This window comes from Pavona decussata, unplaced genomic scaffold (assembly GCF_977016875.1).
Source record: "Pavona decussata unplaced genomic scaffold, jaPavDecu1.1 SCAFFOLD_371, whole genome shotgun sequence".
NCBI classification, from domain to species: domain Eukaryota; kingdom Metazoa; phylum Cnidaria; class Anthozoa; order Scleractinia; family Agariciidae; genus Pavona; species Pavona decussata.
In genome coordinates this window covers 1455001-1477631 of record NW_028145747.1, presented here as the reverse complement: position 1 = coordinate 1477631, position 22631 = coordinate 1455001, and the positions used below count along the sequence as shown (strand labels likewise).

The window sequence follows — 22631 nt, the reverse complement described above, 5'->3', positions numbered from 1 at the left end:
TATCAAAATTCAAAACATTTATTAGGATTCTAGCAGTCATACTAGAATTTAGCTATAGATTGAATCCAAAAAGAAACAGAACATATAATTACCACATAACTGATTGTATCGATCGATAGACCTGTTTACGCTCCAGCATAAAGTCAAGCATTTGCTATGGGCATGCCACAAAACATGCTAGCTTTCTCTGGTAATACGTAGCGAACGACTTTCTCAGTAAAAACCTGACGTTGGCAATTTGCGGCCATGGGCCTATTGTTTTTAACACACACATATATGCTTTAATCGGTATCTTGAAGACTAATTCACTGGTTATTGGAGTTTTCATGACCTCTCACATTTTCACTTGAATAATCCACGCACCTCTTTCACCTCAATTTTTTTTAAAATTTAATAATGTTTTTACTCATGGTCAGTCCCTCGGCTTAAAACAGAGGCTAAAAGCATCTTCACTGCCTCTACACGAAAAGCCACTAGTCCTACAAGTTTATGCACAAACTGCAGGTTTTATATTAAGCGAGGCAAATTATTAGATTCTCTGTTTACGCTCCAGTATAAAGTCAAGCATTTGCTATGGGCATGCCGCAAAACATGCTTCCTTTCTCTGGTAAAAACGTCATTCGCAAAAAAATACTATGCTGAAGACAAACTAACAGGTTCGAGCGGCACGATATTTCTCCTGTGATTAATTTTTGCGAAATCAAGAATGGATGAGCATTGAATGATTTGATTCACACGCAAGTGCATCAGCTATCTTGAAACGTGACAAACGGTAAAATGAAGACCGAGAAAATTCTCTTTTAAAATCAGGTAACCCGTAGCGAAGGACGTTCACAGTAAATACCTGAAGTTGGCAATCTTGAAGTAAGTTAAAAATTATATCATTTGCGGCCATTAGCCTATTGTTGTTTAACACACACATAATCCACGCACCTCTTTCACCGTCATTTTTTTTTTTTTATTTAATATTCTTTTTACTCATGATCAGTCCCTCGGCTAAGCAGTGGCTAAAAACATCTTGACTGCCTGCCACGGAAAGCCACTAGTCCTACAAGTTCATGCACAAACAGCAGGTTTTATATTAAGCGAGGCACGTGGCCTCGGTCGCAATTAAGACAAATTATTTTATACTCCTAAAAGGAATAACCTTTAGTTTCAGTTAGAAGGAATAAAAAATGCCTTCAAAAGCACAGCGAATGCACCTTCACGTAGTGGAAAACGTGCAGTTATCTTCTGCATGACCTTTTTGTATAAACTGGCATCATTCCACCGGCAGGCCTTTCCTCGTTTTAGAAGATCTCACCAATAGCAAATCCATTCACGAAACGAGCTACTGTGGTTCTAAAACTATTAAAATTTAAATTCTAACGGTCAAGAACTAGAATTTAGCTATAGATTGAGCCCAAAAAGAAACAGAACATATAATTACCACATAACTGATTGTTTGTATCAATCGGTAGAGTCTCTGTTTACGGCTCCGGCATAAAGTCAAGTATTTGCCATGGGCACGCCGCAAAACATGCTTGCTTTTTTTTGGTGGAAATGTCATTATTTCCCAATAAATATTCAACTGGTATAAGTTGAATCCTTAAAGGTGAAAAACTCAAATGGAGCAAAGATTCGACACTGAGCAAAGCCTATTGCAATAACAGTATTAGTGAAACATCGATTCAGTTCCATTCATTTTCTTTTTAAATAGTAAGTGCGGTAAAACTCAAAAGCCGTTCCGGGAGACAATGCTTTATCGAATCGATCAGTTGTTTGTCGCATATGATAAAAAATGATTCAAACACAAGCAGAGATTCTGTTACTTGTTCAGCGTAGTTACCACCACAGTTAAATCCTAAATTGTAGTCACTTTCGTAGATATGTATTAACGATACTGCAAAACATTTCCACATGGTGCAATTGATTTGTTTTATTTACTTCCTTTTGTGCGAAAAACAAATATGCGATTTTCGCCTATTCGTTACCGTGACCCAATGAAGCGTCACAAATACGCTGTTGTTCGCTCTCGCCTTGGTTATAGAGGAAAATGTATTGAAATTGTCTTGATCAATGAAAAACTTCTGGTGGTTTGAACTCCACTATCCTTGATCTAAGGTTTTGAGTTCTGAAAATTCTTTTGATTCGTAGGGGTCTTAGGGTTGAACGAACCGTGATACATGAGAACTCCTCCTTTAAACAACTACAGCGATACGCCATACTGACCTTCTCTGCCGGTTCATGCAAACAAGTAATCTTCTCTGAAGGCTAATGTTTCTTGCTGGGATCGGAATCTTTGTTTCTCGATCGCAAACTGAAGACCACATGAAATGCTTTCAATGTATATAAGTTTTGTCTCCGTGCGAATTCGATTTGTTGCGTCTAAAAAGTTCTCAAATTTTTCCAAAAATTGTCTTCTTGCACTGAAGAAGTTATGGAAATTAACTATGCACAAAATCTTAATTGACGATACCTCGACTCCTGTGAGGAAGAGGAGGGGTACAGTCGAGCAATGCGACGCAATGGAGACTTTTGACCGTTTTAGTGGACTTCCTGACAAATTTCCTCAGACGTTTGGAGAGTCGTTTGACCATCCACAAATTCACTGCAATGGGTATTTGGACAAAAATTTTAGCTAAGTTCAAAAGCTGCACCACTGCCCCGCCCTACCCCACTGCGGATCGGTTTTCGCCAGTGGAAGGTGTGTGCAAAGCAATAAATCCGAAAACTCTCGATTCGGAGGATCCGGAAATCTACAAGGCGGAATCTGCAATACAGAATTGAAACTATTTGAGAGAAACTGCAAAATTTCATTAGCCGCTGTTAGCAGGGCGGGATCAACACCAACGCAATTTTAAGTATATGATTATTTGTACTCAGCGCCCTCTTCCCGCTCCACCTCAATCCTCCGAAGGGGCTTTTTTTGGATTATCTTTTCCACTCACTTAATTTACTCACGTAGTCCCCCCCCCCCCCCCCCCATCCCCCAATGAGGGCTTTTTTTTTTTCTACCCTACCCCACTGAAAGTGAACGGTGCCTCGGTTTTGATTTCGCTTCCGAGAACACGACTATGATGGAGTCATTTCATATTTCACAAAATTTTCAAAGCTTTCAGTTCCCGCTAAGACGATGAGACGATGGGGTGCGCACATGTTGCATTTTAAAACATCTTCTCAACTTGACCAATTGCGTAATGTAACCGTACCTTGCTGCAATCTACCCGATTTTCTCCTAAAGGGACATCTCATCCACTATAATGAAGATTTGTTTAAAGTTTCAATCGGCTCTCTGGCTACTCTGGAATAAGATAGAAACGGGATGTTTAATATAATTCATTCTTCACATTCCGCAATCTAGTAATTTGTAAAAAGGTCAATCAATAGTAAAATAATACAAATAACAACAATTCTAAAAACAAAACGTAAGCACTCTTGATAAACACTTTGCAGCTCAGAGCAAACGTCGTACAAAAATATTGTTTAAAAAAACCCGCACAGAAGCCCAAGAGTAAGGTGGGCAGATGACGTCACAAAATCTTTTCTGAGGAGTCTGGTGGACGTGAGGGATTGTGGGGCCCATTGAAAGTTTGAGGACGATAAGACGAAATTTTAAAAACATGGAGTTTTTAAACTGGCAGTGAATGTTTTAGGTGAGAAATATTTAACAACATGGACAATACCTGCCCGCCCCTCCTTATGGAGAGAGCTGAAATTTATTTTTACACTTTTGGTCCATGTTGTCAACGAGGTACTGGTTAGGGAAAGACTCTATTTTTATTATTCTCATTAGTAGGTTGGAGGAGTACACTGTCAGATGTCAATTATTCGTAACTTGACCAGCAAAATTACCCGTGAAGCGAAAGCCACCGCTTGAGTGCTAGTTTATGTAAAAGGAAGGTTTTGTGAAACACGAATTGACTCTCACATGCATCTTTATTGAAAGTTAGTTGAGCCGTTAGGCACCATTCACTTGAGTAGTAACAAGGTAAAAAATTAGGAACAGGAGAGTATCGTCCGAAAACGTGGAGTTTCGAAAGATTGCGGCGCCGCGCTTGGATAGGATAGGGCGTTGAGTAGAAATAATCAAATATATATTAAACATTGCCTTAAAGGCACCATGTCAGCTGGGGCACATGCACAGTAGACATATGGTCCGTTTAAGACTAATTTGCCAAAACTCGTCGTTGGATTTTTGCTTTTTCGCCATTGCAAGAGCTTTCAAAAATATCGCCACAGACAGATTCTCAAAATCTGTAATTACTAAAGAACGTTTGTGAAGAAAAATTTGAGCTAATTTTCCGAAGATGAACGCGATTTAAACAGATGAATAGAGCTTCCTGAACTCTCCAGCGGCATTTGAAAAAGTTGGCCCAACCATTTCAAATGCTTCTCATCAACGTGCGCAGGCGTCTGTGGTGACATAGTCCCTTTAAGGTCCTTCATCTTGCGTTTTTTACTCGTCACACTCTGCTAACACCACAGATAGTGAACTTTTGTGAAAATATATAAATAATATTGGACTTTCTTCAAGATATAGTTTTCAAATTCAGGATTCCGGATCTCGGATTCTGGATTGCGAATCAATCAATCAATCAATCATTCAATCAATCAATCAATCAACTTTATTTAAACACGGCAAATGGCTCAGCAAGCTGGTTTTCAGACGTCCCGTGTGATAATTACAAATTATAAAAATTAAGACTAGAGATTAACTAACAATAATTAGCACAAGAAATGACAATTGTGTCTGTTCCTATCGACTGTCGTAAACGAAACTGTCTAGTTTACATGGTAATCAAGGCTAATAATAGTAGTAAAAATAGTAATAATTTAAATTCAATATAACAACAATAGGAAAAAAAAACATGATAAAAAGTTATATCCTAGGATATCGCGTGTTTAAAGCTAGTAAGATCCCTCATCTCACGTGTTTTATTTGACAGTTTTATTTGACATTGTTGGATTCCGGTTCTGGATTCTGGTTTGGTTCCGGTTTCCAGTTCCAGATTTTTCACACAGCGGGCGGCGCTGGAAACCGCTAGCGTCTGACCAATCAGGGGGCCGAAATAACGCCATGTGTCAATTTGCGCTCTGTCCCCAGTGGTATCATTTGGATGATCATGAATCGTATCAAATCGGTGAAAAAAATATCTGCCAAAAGCTGCCTTGTAGTGTTATACGGAGATATCATTATAAGAAGATACCATTTTCGAGAGAATTTCGGGGGGTTGCCGGTAAAAAAAAAGAATCCTGTTTAGATCTGTAAGTGCAAAATAAGGCATTCCAAACGTGCATTAAACTAAACATTTATTTTATTCCAATTCAAATTTGAAAAACATCGAACGTAATTCTAAGAAGAGTGCGTTACCCAAGCATTTCCGGTGCGATGCATTCAGAGTACGAGTTTTTGTCGAGGTTCAAAGGTCTAGGATCACATTGATGTATGACGTTTTGAAAGCCGTCGTCTTTTTATCGACCTACAGATCAGATATAAAGCAGTGCATGTTCGACATATCGACAGAAATACGAGTCTCGAAGTCTCGTTTCTTTGCGGTTCTTTTATACGTCTCACTTCTTCACGTCATGGGGACAATTTTTTAAACGTGTGGTAAATAAAGTTTACAGTGATTTGGATGCAATTACAACGGCCAAAAAAAAATTAGAATTGTAACTTCAAAATATATTTTTTGTAATCGAAACGTTGATGATCATCTGATGTCTTTTTTTAACCTACATTTCAAAAGTGTGATTGGACAAAACAAAGTTTATCCGTTGATTACCAGTAAAAGCTCTCGTAAGCGGACACCTTCTGAACGCGAAAAAGGTGTCCGTAACTGGAGCTGGCCGGCCAGGGATCGATGGCCGCCTACGGTGGTCTGCGAGCAAGCTCTCTCCCCTCCCCCCGAGAGAGCATGTTGCTGTCTAGCCGGAGCTTGCAATTGCTCAACTAACAATAAACATTTGGAATGAAAAACAAATATGACACCGTATTAAATGGTTTTATTGTTATTACGCAGGATGACCTGAGGGCAGACGTATCTAAACTTGGCTCATGGTAGCTTAAAATCTGCACATAAATAACGCGGGGTGTCTGCAGGGCAGACGGTGTCAAGTTTTCGGTCGGGTATCTTTTTTTTTTTTCAAAATTCATATGGCGGCCACACGCATAATTTAAGACTCTAATCTGCCGTTTTCAGAAATAAAACAAACCTTTTTAAAGCGATAAATGGAAAGAATAACTTCTAAGTAGTACTCGACGGTTTAAACGATGGATATTGGAAAGTTCGCAGCGAAGAAATTACGCTATGACAAACAGATCTAAACCGAATAATTTTAGAATAGGAAGGAAACTAGACCAGAGGTCATAGCTTATAAGATCATTACTGGTGCCTGGCTGCAGACTTTGTGGAACTGATGCCCAAGTGCTACTGGTAGTCGAACTAAAACAGAAAGAAAAGGTTTGATTGTCAATTTTTGCTAAAAGTTTTCATTTAGGAAAGCCTTGTGTCTTTTTGTCTTTCTCTTTTCTTGATGAAGACTATTTACTGACAGTGCGTAACCAGATATAATTAGCGCTGACGATAAGGTTTGTAGTCGATGCACGTAACAATCACGAGAATTTCCGGTATCCGTCAGATTGCTATTATCTCGCGGTGTCATTAACAGCTAATAAAATCGATTGATAACTAACTACTAAAAGTCATCATTTTATGCAATCAACGATCTCGAACTCCAACAGGTAATCAGCCACTCAATTCTAGCTTACATCAATAATAATAAAAAAATGTTTAATCACCACGTTCGCCCATTAAAAATTAATTACAATGTGTTTACAGTATCTAGAAAAATTACAAAAACCTCGTTGGGACTGAAGTTTACAATATAGTAATTAGAATTAGTAAAACCTGGTAAAATTACAAGAATTTGGATCAAAGAGGCTAAAAACTCATGCTAAACCTAAGAAAAAAAACAACTTTTAGGAGCCCAGGCGTTCTTTCGTCGGTTCTTTAAAAGTTTCGTCGCGCCATTTCGCCCGCCCCCGACTGACTGCCCCTGGGTCTCCAAGGATGATGAAGCTATTCAATACTTTTAAAATATATGATCTAATTTTACAGCTAGTTTGACAATGACATTTACAAGTTATGTGATCAATTACGTGTAGAGGACAAAGTAACGTAGTTAACTGTATTGTATGGAATTTTTTTTCCAAGTTGAAACTTAATTATCCCTGAAAAAAATGCGGCAATCAAGTTTTGATATGTCGACCGATATAGCAGTGCTCTGTCTACCAGTTGCTCGACCTGGGTCGATATGTTAACCGATATATCCCGATACTCTCGGTCGCTTAGCGGTGAAATATCAATGAAGTATCGCTGATGTGTCGATGAGGTGTCGATGTATCGCTAGTTATATCGGCCGACAGGTACCCCGTTCGATGCGTCGACCGATTAGCGGTACACTGTCGACCGAGATAGCGATCGCTACCATTGATCGAAGCCCCCTATAAGACACATGATCTATAAGAGGAAGGTCAGGATATCGACCGAGTATCGATCGAGTGTCGACCGGTCAATATGTACGTCGGTCGTTACGCTTACTGCCGATCGATATCTCGACGGACACTAGGCCGATACGTATGTTCGCCGATGCGGTTGCTATTTCCTCGACGGATCGCCGATACTTTACCGATACATTATGGGCAGTGACAAAGTAGACTTACTATTTAAAAGCTGTAGTTCTTTGATCTTATTGTTTTCTTCCGTTATTTTGGTTGTTGTTATAACTTACTAACACTGAAACTATGGCCTCAGTGTTACAGTTTCCCGGGTAGGCGTAGGCATGTGGGGTTCGTGGCCGTTTGGCAGGCCAATTGGGTGTTCTGTTTTCGTGGAAAGTAGTATCCCTAAGGTAACAAAAGTTGGAAGCCAAAGACGAAGAAAGGCAACGCTATTTCAGTAATGGGTAGGAAGCGGAGGTCCAGGAAACTAGAGGCAGAAACTTCTGTTCTTCCTCCTCCACCCGTCACCCCCAAACAAGCTACAACTGTCGCTGGGCATATTCTCAGTGCTTGTTACTTTTTATCCTCTTTTGCAGGGTTGCTTTGTGTCATAACATTCAAAATCCCCCTGTTTAATAATCACTAATCGCTGACAGAGTTCAAAGAAAACAGACTCGGCGGATTGTGATGTACTCCTTGAACGAATTAATTCCTAGCGATCGTTGGAAGCTGGAAGAAGAACCCACTGACAGTAGGCACAGCTGCCGAATGAATACAATGAGTGCGATGCCTGTAAAGCAAGAAAACACAGAGCCAGTTTTAAGCGCTATCGAACATCAGCGCGTCCCAGTGCCAATGGCTCCGCCATCAAGCTTCCATGCAGACCCTCTGAGCAGTATTTCAAGAATAAACGCCCCTGGATCAGTAGCTCCAGTTACCTATGAAGAATTTGAGGATCCCCAGTTGGAACCGTCAACATGGGCTCAAGTTGGCGAACCGGACGACGGGCAGCTCTCCAGGAACAGGAATACTCATTGGCCAATATACCCGATCGGGACAGAGGTGAGAGGTCCCTCAAAGAAGGGAATATCCATGATTAGTATATACCGCACAAGTGAATAGTGCTTTTCGCGCGCGCTGATTGGCTAGCTCGGAGGTGATTAGCCAACTACTATTCACCTCCGAGCAACCGAAGAGAAACAAGATGGCTTCCCGTTTCGCCACGGTCACTTAAGGGGAAAATATTTCGATAAAAGAGACGGCTATTACAAAAAATAAAAAAATGGCAACAAATTTTGGTTTGACGGCATGACATGGTAAGTTATTTAGTCTTTGAAACCTCATATTCTAAGGCGAAAAATAAAAATACAATGCATTGTTTACGAAAACTGTCGAGCACTATAATTACAATGTAAACAATGAAACATCTAATGTTTTGCAGTATGGTTTCAACAACAGGACACATTTCACACAACAATCGAAGAAAAGACACGTGAGCAACTGAACAAGTGCCTCCAGAAGTTTTGTTTGTCTACAAGAAAGCGAGACGGAACTTTCTACAATAAGAAATCGCTTACCGCGCGGCGCGCGAGATTTTAAAATTTCCCGCCATTTGTCGGTATATTGTCAAAAATAAAGTAATTTTTGGTCCACTTCTTATTCAGCTTGTGTGGTATATACTAAAACAATTATTCACCTCAGTGTCGGTGAAAGTGATCACTATTCACCTCCACTTCGGTGAATAATTGTTAAATATAGTGTAACGTCGTGGTTGATTTAACACTCGTTCACACGGCCAGGTCGTAGGACGCAAACAAAAGCCTTTAGGGCAAGGCAGGTTACGCTTGCAAAAAGCCCAAACACAAGGTACATACAGGCGCAATATTTTCGAACTTTGTTCTCCGCTGCTTCACAACATTCTAATCAGTTGTCACAAGCTGTTTACTGTGCTAGGTCTTACACTTGTAATGGCGTTATCCTGGCGTACACGGGCCACGCATTTACTCGAGGATAATGGAAGCACACGAAAATAGTCAGAAAACCTAGCAAAACGATAACATTTCCACTGTAATTAGGGTAGTTTACAAGTGCGATGAAAAGCGTTAGCAATTAACATTAAAGCATCGAAAACAAAGGGTAATTTAAGGTGTTCTTCTAACACTGATTCCAATTTTGTGCCCAAATTCTCATTTCTGGTTGAAAAGGCTTCTGGTCTGTTATCCGTCTACACAATCCCTGTACAAAATTGCGCTGCCGATACTTTTACCCTCGCACCAAAACCTAAAAGAAAAACCTCGATGATTCCGATGCCTTGTATTCGCACAACCAGATCCAAAATGTCTCATACGTTGTCACTCTATTGGAGGCCTAGGTATTTTTACTTTCAGTGGTCAGATAAGTTGTAAACGTTTAACGTTTTATAATCTTGACGGTTGTCACCAGATTTGGTCGCCCTCCCAGATTGCTTCTGAAGATTGGGACGCTCCAATGGGGCATTTGCCTTCTCGGGCTACATTCCCTCTTTACAGCTTGAGTAATCACATGCAAGGGCTAACCTTACAAGTGAAACGTTTGCGAAACAACGCAACACAAACGCACAACCATCCCGTGCGTACCTACAATGGTCGTCATGGCTCACTGCGATACCAACCAGACGAACAGCGGCGATTTCAAGGTCGCGAAGACAACACTGCGGCTATGGGCCAAGGCTGTCGCAAGAATTGTCGTTGTTCCTGCCTTACGCCTACTCAGAGGGCTTCTTCCCACGTAACTGTTTTTAACGAGGATCAACAACGCCCAGGAGTTATTATGGTCCCTGTGAGCCGAGAAAAGGAAGCAGGTTCCGTGATGAAGCATATGCCTTTACAGGTAGGCTATGGTTATTGTGTACCGATATAAAACTTGCACGTGTCCGAACAGCAACAATATAAAACTTGCACTGGTCCAGTGTGCACTGAGATACATTTTGGACCCATGCAGTGGATTGGCTTGGATCTGTAACAAACTTTGCATCACTATTTCTATGTTTTAATCAACTGAGTTGATAAGGTGGCGTGGCCAACGTAAAGAGATTTGAGTGCTGACATTCTTAGCGTTAGCCCTTTCGTCAGAGCGAATCCAATTATGAATTAAATACAAATCTGATCCATAGAGGGATTTGCTCTGACGAAGGGCAAGACTCGAAACGTCAGCACTCAATCTCTTTACGGTAGTCCAAATACATTGCAGGTCCATTATACACCTTGTCACCGAGGTCTCACCAAATTTAGAGTTACAAACTTTTTCTTTTGTTCCCTGATGAACTAAATTCCCTTGCTTTGTGCATGTTTCTATGGCTACAAGCCTAGGATAGGTTCGTAAGGGCATTGATGTGATTCACTCACTGTAAGAATGCTTCCACAATTTTATTTCACTTCATTGGAGTGCTACACGGCTTACGCACTTTGAAAATACATGCAAAGTTAACTTGGGAAACTCCACCCTAAACACAAACTTCACCAATCAGATTATGTTACTTTTTCTGTACAGCTGCAAATTGCCGGACATGCTAACAGGCCCATCCAGCTTCCCATGGAGCACTTCTCCCGAAATAGAATGGTACGTACTTGACACAAAAGTCTGTTTATATGCTCGTTTTGTGAAAATAAAAACGCACCTATATTCTCTTTTCTTAGAGCAATAGTATATGCATACAATTAACAATTATTCCACGAGCGCTGTTAGGGACCTAAAGCAGCGAGTACAACGACGCTACCGAAAACGTAACCTAAAAATTAAATTCGCCTTCTCTGAACTCTCAGTTTCGTAATATAAGAAGGAGAGATTTAGAATTGTTGTTTACTGCAAACCGCAAACGCCAGGGATGACCACGTGACCATGTTTATCCTACATATGCCGCTAGTTGTTTTTAGTTTCTCAGTAGAATTGAGTAGTTTTGCCTTAGCATCAAAGACCAGGATTATTTTGCACTATTCTCATCTATGTACTCATTTTTTAAGGAGGGTGCCTACTTTTGGTACTGCGCACGCTTCCTGCGCATCTCGAGATACTCAGGTTTCCTATGGGTGGTGCCTACTAATGCAGGGATATTTTTGCGCGGCTTAAAAAAGTATGCGGAGAAAACAGAACTTAGCAAGTGCTCTTGGTATACAAAAAAAGTGGGGGTAACCATGCATTTTTCAGAGATAAAAAAGCTTCAAAAAATGCGTGTTTACCCCCAATTTTCTTTTTGGATTTAATAGCCCTTTCTGACATCTGCTTTTCCCGCGTAGTCATAAACTGCGCAATCTCACGTTTGACGTTTCCCGTAAACGCGATTCTAAATCTCTCTATGATCAATCGTTTGTGGAACGGGCACTGACTATTTTGATTGTATTTTGGTATTTTGTTTGTTGGTATAGACCGAAGATGGCTTCGACTGTGAAGAAGAGGACGAAGGAGAAGAAGAAGAAAACTATTTTCTGAGGACCATCGCCCAGACAAAAACACGATTTAAGCTGAGGAAAGAAGACTGGGATAAGATACCCATCAAATCCTTTCCCAGCGGGGGACGACTGTTGGGTGGGGATTGGACCCGAATCTTTAGTACCAAAATTAAGCAAAGTAACCCATGGTGCAGTTTGCGCTTCAAAAACAACCACGTGAGGTCTGAAAATTCCCGCAAGATGTACTCGGCACCGTTCTTTAGAGGGTCCGGAGAATGCAAACGCCCTGAGTGTGAGATGAAATTTCGTCTTGTCATCGAGGAGGAAAAAGGAAAGTACGTGATTATCACGTATACCGGCAATGTTTGCCACAAAATAAGCTATTAGTTTGACAAACGTTTTCTTCTCGTAATAGTCCAATTTGTATTAGAAAAAACAACAACAGCAATCGCAGAAACTGAGAGTTTTACTTAGTACTTTAATTGCTGCTGTGAAGGACTCGTTTATGTTCGATGTTTTGAGCACAATATTTTCCACTTTCAAGGGTTAATTTAAATGAGGAAGATAGATTTGTGTTGTTGGAGGGAAAATAATGCTACTAAGTAAATTAGTATAAAAATAATGAAGTATAAATTTATTCAGCTGTAAAGTTTTGAAAACATCATTTAGTTGTATAGGTTGAGAAAATTTTTTCAGTTGTATAGTTTTGAAAAATTTACTCAATTGTATAGTTTTAGAAAATTTATTTAGTTGTATAGTTTTGAAAAATTTATTTAGTTGTATAGTTTTTTAAAAATTTAGTCAGTTGTATAGTTTTAGAAAATTTATTTAGTTTATAGTTTTGAAAAATTTATTCAGTTGTATAGTTTTAGAAATTTTGTTCAGTTGTACAGGTTTCAAAACTTTATTAAGCTGTATAATTTTAGAAAATTTATTCCGTTGTATAGGTTTCAAAAATTTATGCAGTCCTATAGTTGTAGAAAATTTATTCAGTTGTATTGGATTCAATTCAAAAATTTATTAAGTTGTAAAGTTTTGAAAACATTATTTAGTTGTATAAGTTTAGAAAATTTATTCAGTTGTATAGTTTTGAAAAATTTACTCAATTGTATAGTTTTAGAAAATTTATTTAGTTGTATAGTTTTAAGAAATTTATTCAGTCGTATAGTTTTAAAAAATTTAGTCAGTTGTATAGTTTTAGAAAATTTATTTAGTTGTATAGTTTTGAAAAAGTTATTCAGTTGTATAGTTTTAGAAAATTTGTTTAGTTCTATAGGTTTCAAAAATTTATTAAGCTGTATAGTTTTAGAAAATTAATTCAGTGGTATGGTTTTAGAAAATTTATTCCGTTGTATAGGTTTCAAAAATTTATGAAGTCCTATAGGTTTAGAAAATTTATTGAGTTGTATCGGATTCAAAAAATTTCTCAGCTGTATTGGATTCAAAAATTTATTCAGCTGTATAGTTTTAGAAAATGTATTCAGTTGTGTAGGTGTCAAAAAATGTTTTCAGCGGTATAGTTTTAGAAAACGTATTCATTTGTATAGCTTTAGAAAATTTATTCAGTTGTATAGGTTTAAAAAATTTATTTAGCTATATAGTTTTAGAAAATGTATGCAGTTGTGTAGTTTTAGAAAATTTATTCAGCTCTATTGGATTCAAAACTTTATTCAGTCGTATAGTTTTAGAAAATTTATTCAGTTGTGTAGTTTTAGAAAATTTATTCGGTTGTGTAGTGTTAGAAAATATATTCAGTTGTATAGTTTTAGAAATTTTATTCAGGTGTATAGTTTAAGAAAATGTATTCAGCTGTGTAGTTTTAGAAAATTTATTTAGTTGTATAGTTTTAGAAAATTTATTCAGTTGTGTAGTCTTAGAAAATTTATTTAGTTGTGAAGTTTTAGAAAATTTATTCAGTTGTGTAGTTTTAGAAAATGTATTCAGTTGTGTAGTCTTAGAAAATTTATTTACGCCCCGACTACACGAGCAATTTTTATGTGGCAACTGTATGTGGCAATTTTTATTTGCCCGTGTAGATGGCTCGACAAATATTTGTTGTTAATTTGCGTCAGTAATAATCTCGCACAGCGGAGATGTCCATGGAAAGGCAAAAAGCAAGATGGCGCCATGCTGGATGCGCAAATGTGAGGGACTGTAGGGACTGGGTTCTACAGATGACGTTGAAAAAATTGTCACATTTTATGTGGCATCTCGCCTACACGGACAATTTTTGTTATGTGCCAATTTTTATTTGCCACATAAAAACTAACACGCCAGCTTTTCAGCAAATGCAGTTGTTACATAAAAATTGCTCATTTTTCTTCATCTACACGGGCAAATAAAAATTGCCACATAAAAACTGCTTGTGTAGACGGGGCTTTAGTTGTGTAGTTTTAGAAAATTTATTTAGTTGTGTAGTTTTAGAAAATTTATTCAGTTGTGTAGTTTTAGAAATTTATTCAGCTGTGTAGTTTTAGAAATTTATTCAGTTGTGCAGTTTTAGAAAATTTATTCAGTTGTGTAGTTTTAGAAAATTTATTCAGTTGTGTAGTTTTAGAAATTTATTCAGTTGTGTAGTTTTAAAAAAAATATTCAATTGTGTAGTTTTAGAAATTTATTCAGTTGTGTAGTTTTAGAAAATTTATTCAGTTGTGCAGTTTAAGAGAATTTATTCAGTTGTGTAGTTTTAGAACATTTATTCAGTTGTGTAGTTTTAGAACATTTATTCAGTTGTGTATTTCAAGAGAATTTATTCAGTTGTGTAGTTTTAGAAAATTTATTCAGTTGTGGAGTTTAAGAGAATTTATTCAGTTGTGTAGTTTTAGAACATTTATTCAGTTGTGTAGTTTTAGAAAATTTATTCAGTTGTGTAGTTTTAGAACATTTATTCAGTTGTGTATTGCAAGAGAATTTATTCAGTTGTGTAGTTTTAGAAAATTTATTCAGTTGTGTAGTTTAAGAGAATTTATTCAGTTGTGTAGTTTTAGAACATTTATTCAGTTGTGTACTTTTAGAAAATTTATTCATTTGTATAGTTTTAGAAAATTTATTCAGTTGTGTAGGTTTAGAAGTTTATTCAGTTGTGTAGTTTTAGTAAATTTATTCAGTTGTGTAGTTTAAGAGAATTTATTAAGGTGTGTAGTTTTGGAACATTTATTCAGTTGTGTATTTTTAGAAAATTTATTCAGTTGTGTAGTTTTAGAAATTTATTAAGTTGTGTAGTTTTAGAAAATTTATTCAGTTGTGTAGTTTTAGAACATTTATTCAGTTGTGTAGTTTTAGAAAACTTATTCAGTTGTGTAGTTTTAGAAAATTTATTCAGCTATATTGGATTCAAAAATTTATTCAGTTGTGTAGTTTTGAAACATTTATTCATTTGCATAGTTGTAGAAAATGTATTCAGTGGTATAGTTTTGGAAAATTTATTCAGTTTTACTGAAGTTTCAAAAATTTAATCAGCTGTATAGTTTTAGAAAATTTATTCAGATGTATAGTTCTTAAAAATATATTCATCTGTATTGGATTCAATAATTTATTCAGGTTTATAGTTTTCAAAAATTTATTGTGCTGTATTGGATTCAAAAATTTATTCAGGTTTATAGTTTCAGAAAATTTATTGTGCTGTATTGGATTCAAAAATTTATTCAGGTTTATAGTTTCAGAAAATTTATTCAGCTGTATTGGACTCAAAAATTTATTCAGTTTTATAGTTTTCAAAAATTTATTCAGCTCTAGAGTTTAAGAAAATTTATTCAGTTGAAAAGATTTCAAAAATTTATTCAGCTGTATAGTTTTAAAAATGGTTTGATACGTGTATTTAGTTAGTAACATATATTGGACTATATGCTCCTACCACGTAAAATTGATAGTTCGAGATCACATTGAAATTTATTCAATTTCAATTTGTTGGTGCTTGAAAGATATAGAAAGTGTTCTACGTTCAGAATATGACTACAATAGTGGAAGTGTTGCGACGAATAAATTTCTATATTTTTGCATTAGTGGTTGCCTTTTTAGGAGGTTCTCAATGGGGTGATAGCTTTGACCGTTTGCGGTTGAATTTTAGGCTGTTTTACGGCTGATGGTTAACCCCGTTGCGACCATCCTTAATTTTTTTTTGTCAGGTAGAAAATACTTGGAAAACACGAAACGTGTCCTCTTTGTTGTCGTGAACTTATCATGGCAGCCTGAGTATCGCGGGAGGCGGGGAGAGGAAAAGAGGGAAGAAAAGCCTTCCTTTACTCTTCTCCTCCTCCCCCTTAGGAAAGCCTGATACTCAGGTCATTACCATGGTAACAGTAAACAAGACATCTTCTTGTTTCTCATCCTATTTCATGGTTAATGCGCATGCTGTACGCTTAATCGTTATTTATACTTACTTTGCACAAACGACTGTGATGTTTTGGTCAACGGTTTAACCATGGGGCTGCTGGGAATACACAGTTCGAGAAAATTAAGTTTAGTTTCCATCAAACAAATGTGTCTTTTCTCGTCGTTTCTACCCCTACATTTGGTAAACAAACAGTCCTCTCAGTCTTTCACGAAAAAATTCCTAGTGTCTTGGTAACCAAGCGTTTTTTTTTCAAAGCCAAGGCGCGGCGGGTAAGCGCTAGATGTTGTGAGTTAACACTCGCGCGCTTAGCGCCCGCGCCTGGGATTCGAAGAGGACGCTCGGTTACCGAGACTTAGCGAACGGGTCTTCTGCAAAACAACAACGTATTAAAAATGACCAAATTCAAGGTTTGGTGGAGAACGTGAGCATACGACTGTGAATTTTCGAATCTCAAACGCCACTTCTACAAGTTTGGTTCCTGGGTAGTTCACCGCTTTTTACAAGTTGAAAAAATCGCGAAGTAGCACAAATAAAAGGAACTTTAATTTTGAAATGACCTTTTCGTTGTGGTCGCCGTTGTCGTTGCTTAAGGCAGAGCGGAAAAATGTTCTGTGCCGAGTTTTTCAGAGCATAACCATTCGCAGGCTCAAGCTGTAAACGCTGCCGTTTGAATTTGCTGTTGCATGTCTTTTGTGGCAAAAATACATTTTACCATCTACGTTTTGTCCAATTTAATTGAATATGCTATAAGGTCGAACCGGGCATTTTTTCCAACACATACCGTGAAAATACAAGAACAGGCCCGTAGCAAGGCTAAAATAACTAGGGGGGCCGAGCAAAATGGTTAAACAAAACTACTCTCCCCCCCTCCCGGCCCGTCACCCCCCAAAAACAGACAGATTAGGGAGTTTAAGATACAACGAGACATAAAAAAGCGGTAGATTTAGTAAGCAAATCAATAACTTTGCACCTGCGTCACACCTTTTGGTACATTTCTTTGCCGTTTTTTTTACGCGGACTAATGACCACGTGAAATTTAATTTCACGCTTGAAGGAGGACGTATACAAACGAGGACAAATTTTTCTTTCTCTAATCGGGCAGTGAGAATCCGACGGCAGGAAAATTTTGCTCTTGAGAGGACATATTTGTGTGGCTTTTGACAACGCGGGAATACTAAATTGTTATAAACTAAGGGCATTTATGTTGCTATCAATGAGCGGATGTCTTAAAAAACAAGTAGTTTATTTCAACAGCTTTCACGGTTTGATATTGGTTGATTTCGATCAATTTTGGTTCTTATTTCCGATTTACAAGGTAGGAGTGCCTTCGTTGCCGTTGTATATAAAAACAAACTGTTAGCGAAAGAAACTAACAGGTAGTAAACAAATTATTGAAGGTTGTGAAAAGGCACTTGCAGCATCAGAGTTCAAGACTGATTGATCAGTGCACATTAATCTGTTTTAATTATCCTTTTTTGGCACATAGTTTATTAACTTCCAAAAATTCTGGGGGGGGGGGGGGCTCAAGCCCCCCCTGCCCCTCCCCTTGCTACGGGCCTGAAGGACAATAACTGGACTTGCTGTACAGGTTCCTATGACTAACACAGCAAAGGGACCTCTGTGCTACCCGAGGTTCATCTCTATTTTATAATTCTCTATGTTCCCCGTTACAGGACAATTCATGTTTGGCCTCCGCATATCTGAAATTTAAATAATATTCTATTTAAAAAAATGCAGCTGCTCAACCTCTGCTCTCTTGATACTTTTTTTTCGTGACGATTGAATGATGGCAGGAGCGCGACCACTAAATCTTTAATTTGTGAAATAAATTCACAAATCCACTCTAGGCGAAGTGGCAAAAGGGTTTATTTGGGAACTTTCACTGACCAAATATATTTTTTCCCTGCCTTCAGATGACCTATGCAGCTAAACATTGTTACACATCTTGTGTATTTGACCTGAGCCCCGATACACACACCGTGTCAAAAACAAACTTTTCACACGTCGATTGTAAAATTGGCTACTAACTGAGGTATAGCTGGGGGCTGTAACATTGGAAGAAAGTCGTCCCCGAAAAATATTTAAAGAATAGGACGACCAGTTAAAAAAAGGCAGATCAATACTAAGGAGGCATAATTAGACCCTTACGAAAAAAAAAAATCCACTTTTGCAAACAATTATATACTTTGGCAAATTCACAAATTAAAGAGGAAAAAAATTATTTTACCTCCACACATGTTACAAAAAAAAAAAGCAAGATGAGAGTACACAAAATATATATTACAGAGAAAGTGGCGAGGAAGCCTTAGGAGAAACCATAGAGGTTATAGAATAAGGCTTCCTCATTACAGAGTTGTTACATATAATGATAAAAGAAGCAGAGACCGATACAACGTAGAATTACGGTTTAAAGGTTACTGGCCAAACCAGCCTTCTTCAGGTATAATGAAAATTTACATTGGGACACACGCTTATATAGCTGACAAATATTTGCGCAATAGCGGAACTACGTAAAACTAAATTGATTGACAGTAAATATGAAGCAAATGAAATAATAGTAACAAAAAATAAAAAATAAAAAATAATAAAAGGAAAAAGCTAGTACATTTCTTCGCGAATATTAAGGCCATGTGGAGAGAGTGTTCTACAATTGATCCAACGTATACCAGCAGGATTATCGTCCACGGTTGTTGCTTGGACTTGACTTACATATAATGTTTGAAGACTGTGAGACGGTTGATACATTTACAGTTGAAACGAATAGACGGGAAACGATCAATAAACATTTGTTAAGACAAAAACAATATTATATCCCTACCCTCGGCGGAGCGGCTTGCGGGGGAGTGAGCCCCCCCCCCCCTCCCCCCCCGTCTAGGAGTTCTTCCGACTATTAGAAGCGTAAGAGATTTTCCACCAAAAAGCAATGAATGTGCGGATGAACACTGATGGACTGAACATTTAGTGTTACTTCTAAAAGATAGCTATTGTTTTACCCTCCTCACCAACAAACATTTGGATCGAATTTGGATAATAGGTTTGTTTTACTGAAATTCCTTTAAATTAGTAATCTCATTTATAGACTATTCATCCCCGGGATAGCGTAACAAGAAACTCCTCTGGCTGATACAAAACTTCACGTACCCGGGAGGGAGTGTGTGCAGTTTGTTGCGAGCCAAAGGTTCCACGTGGATTCCCTCGGTCGGGCACATTTTAATGCCTAGGTTTGTCATGACATTCCAGTGACACGGGTAGTCCACGGCAAAAATGGCGCCCGATTTGAATTCAACTTTGTTTTCAACAACGGTCTGTGTCTCAATAAATGAACTTCTCTGAGAACGAGTTGCTCAGGAAAGACCGTACATCATCCTTCTTGGCAAATAATGAGGCAGTTTTAGCGAGGTTTTTGAAGTGCTCTCCTCAAATGACGAATCAAATTACATTCAAAATGATTCGATTCAAGTTTTATTTCCATTTGCATAATACAATACTGCATGTGGACCAGCCGCTCAGAGATAAACCTCTCAAAACGGCTTTCGGAAGCTTTGAGAAGCCATGAAAACACAGCAAAACACACCTGGTGAGCTTTTTCAAACTTTATTGTAATTTTTGTAGGTTTTCGAGGGAATATTTTTGTTTAATTTTCGATCGAATTTTAACAGCATACAAACGCTTAAGCTTTGATGACTGTGGTATGGTTTGTCAAGCGAACCTCTGGCTTTTTATTGGTTTTGATGACTATAACAGTTTGCACGGAAAATTTTACTTAAATCCTAAACTTCTAAGTTGGTACTAGAAGAAATAAATTTTTCATATATAGGAGAGATTCTCGCAGTTATCTACGCAATCAGACTGTAGCGAGAAAACCTAAAATAATTCAGGCTTGAACGGGTTTTTGTGTACAGGTTTTCTTTTCTCAATGGTCTAGTTGCGTAGATAACTGCGAGAATCTTTCTCTTCTATATAATCTTTCATCCGCATTTTCAAATCTTTAATAGTTCTATTGTAATCCAAAGCGTTTAAATAATCAGATGTGTATAGGTGACTCACGAGATAATTTTCATTCCTGTACAACGTTCCATAAATAATGATAATAATAATAATAATAATAATAATAATAATAATAATAATAATAATTATAATAATAATAATATAATAATAATAATAATAATTAATAATTTTATTGAACAATGAATGATAAAATAAATATTTTTACAATCAACATGACTCTAAGCGTACTGTACAAGTATGGTTGCATGTAATAAAATTCAATAATAATGATTATGATGATGATGATGAATTGTTTCATTTTCTGAGTTCTTGCATCAAATTATTACAAGAGAAAAATAGTCTTGACAAAAGGCCTCTAGTAAATTCCAATAATTTTATTTGGAGCATACCATGAGATGACTCATCTGGAAGCAGTTTAGACGGTTTAGTTTGCTTTAATTGCAGGCAGTTAGGGGTATGTCTCAGACATTCTTTTTATCCCTCTCCCCCCCCCCCCTCATTTTCCTGTACAGTGGCTAGTAATCAAGCCTACCCCCTCCCCCCGACTCTATCTCCATTGCAAAAAAAAAAAAAATTAATAAAAAAAATAATAATAATAATAACAATAATAACACAAGTGCCTGAATGCCGGCAAAAGTTTCATTAACCAAGCTGTGGTAGAATTAAGGATTCAAGCAATGTCTGAAATGCATGTAATTACGCTTTATTGAGCTGGTAGATAAAGTACAAAATAATTATTGAGGTACATGTAAGCAGCTCTGCAAGCTACGATGCATTGTTCCAACACGCAATAAAAAATTGTCTTCCCAATGAATCGCTCAGTGACAATTTTACACAAAGAACTGTTATTAAACATCTGTCACAATCCTAAATGTCTCATCCTCTTTAACAAAATATGCATGTGTGACTTTGAGTTGCACCATTGGATCATCGCTCCTTTTTTGGCAGATTGTTTGTGGCCATTAGTCCCATGCACCCTATGGTAGCCAGGCATCCAATCCCTACTCCCCACATCAGAAATCTGCAAAACAAAAAAAAAAAAAAAAAGAAAGAAAAAACAGACTAAAACTGCCGCCTCAATGTGATTTAATGGCATTCTAGAGGGCTAGATTTTAGAGGGCTCTTTTCACCAAGGTTTTTCAACTTTTCATATAAAACTTAAGACAGTGCCAGATGACTGACTGTTATTTCCACGTTTAACGGCAAAAAGGGGAAACTTAGCAGAAACTACAGAGAAGCAAAAACATATTGGGGCAATGTTCCTGAAGGAATTGAAAGCCACATGAAAAATCCAGCAAAACAGAGCTAATAAAATAAAGGTAAGCTAAAATACACTATGCACTGTTGGTTGGTTTAATACACCCCAAGCACTTCAATTACTACCGACACTACTCAGCAACTGTAGCATTTTCGCTTTTCATATCCAACTCCTCCAGCCACTTCTCTTGCCGATAAAATGAGCCTTTGTCGCTCTCTGCCAATTTTGCAGCCCATTCTTTGTCAAACTCGCTCTTCGATTTCTTTTTCGCTCTCGGTTTCGATGAGGAAAACGGACACGATCTTTTCTTTTTTTTTTGGCGGCATTTTCACCGAAACAAACGCTAAATATCGAGGTAAAGGCTATAAACAACACGAAGACAATTCGCACGAGTTGTGTCGTTCGAAGCACGCACTCGGTATCATGTTACTAGTTCAATGACAGATCTTGTCAACGATCAATTAAGATAATTAACGAGAAAAAATCTGTTACCTCCGATATCTTTCGACAGAAATAACATTTTCTTCTGATTTTTTTTTTAAAAGAAAGTTCTCAAGCATATCTATTTGAAAACGTTGAAACCTCAAATATGGCAGCGATCCGAGCGCGGACGGTCTTGAAGGGTGGCTGATACCTTAAACTTGCTTGGACATAGTATTACTGCTGCAGGAAGATGACTTTGAACTTAACTGTTTGCTTTGACTTTGAAAAATTATAAACATTCAAGACGCAAAGTCACATGTCTATCTTTGAATTTGCTGCAAAACTCTTTTTCAACTTTATCTACTTGAGTCAAACTTTGAAAATGTCAGTACATTTTGAAATCACTTCATAGTGCACTGCAAAACTCTTCCAGGACATGTTTGTCTCGAGTAGAAATCCAAGATGGCAGAAGTCCAGAAATTTTGAAATATGTTAATCAAAAAAAATATTTGGAAGAACATGTCCTCCTGTTTGCAAGCAAAGTTACAGCATTTCCAGCAATGTACTGCACTGTAATTGCCTCATTTAATCAAGTCATGTCACTTCCTTCTTGTGTCAACAATCTGGAGGCTATCAACTTTTGAGAGCATTCAAGGTCACCATTTCTATTTCCCAATATGGAATGTTCACAGATCCCAGTAT

The 22631-nt window shown here is 37.5% G+C and overlaps 3 protein-coding genes and 1 long non-coding RNA gene across 15 annotated transcripts in view; 2 read left to right on the top strand and 2 right to left on the bottom strand.

Annotated features, from left to right (window-relative positions):
* Nucleotides 1-2655, bottom strand: part of LOC146452406 (uncharacterized) — a 96043-nt gene extending 93388 nt beyond the window's left edge. Inside the window, exon 1 of the mRNA XM_085097929.1 lies at nt 2465-2655. The gene's annotated coding sequence lies outside the window, so the exon portion shown is untranslated. The remainder of the gene's footprint in view (nt 1-2464) is intronic.
* The window catches only part of LOC146452405 (uncharacterized), a 45673-nt gene extending 29768 nt beyond the window's left edge, over nt 1-15905 (top strand). For 6 of the 12 annotated variants that reach the window (XM_085097926.1, XM_085097924.1, XM_085097925.1 and 3 more), the window contains 4 exons: nt 8080-8545; nt 9926-10351; nt 11012-11080; nt 11884-15905. In XM_085097926.1, coding sequence (XP_084954052.1) covers nt 8171-8545; nt 9926-10351; nt 11012-11080; nt 11884-12294 — 1281 coding nt within the window. In that variant the 5' untranslated portion in view covers nt 8080-8170 and the 3' untranslated portion in view covers nt 12295-15905. Of the gene's footprint in view, nt 1-845; nt 865-8079; nt 8546-9925; nt 10352-11011; nt 11081-11883 lie in introns of those variants that run through there. The other 6 variants (XR_014859752.1, XR_014859756.1, XR_014859755.1 and 3 more) reach the window with 6 other exon arrangements.
* The window catches only part of LOC146452404 (uncharacterized), a 100450-nt gene that overhangs the window by 77495 nt on the left and 324 nt on the right, over nt 1-22631 (top strand). The window contains exon 2 of the long non-coding RNA XR_014859763.1: nt 21973-22631. This exon is cut by the window's right edge and continues 324 nt beyond it. This is a non-coding gene — a long non-coding RNA (uncharacterized LOC146452404). The remainder of the gene's footprint in view (nt 1-21972) is intronic.
* The window catches only part of LOC146452403 (cytochrome c oxidase subunit 7A, mitochondrial-like), a 5789-nt gene continuing 4088 nt past the window's right edge, over nt 20931-22631 (bottom strand). The window contains exon 3 of the mRNA XM_085097930.1: nt 20931-21269. Coding sequence (XP_084954056.1) covers nt 21176-21269 — 94 coding nt within the window. The 3' untranslated portion in view covers nt 20931-21175. The remainder of the gene's footprint in view (nt 21270-22631) is intronic.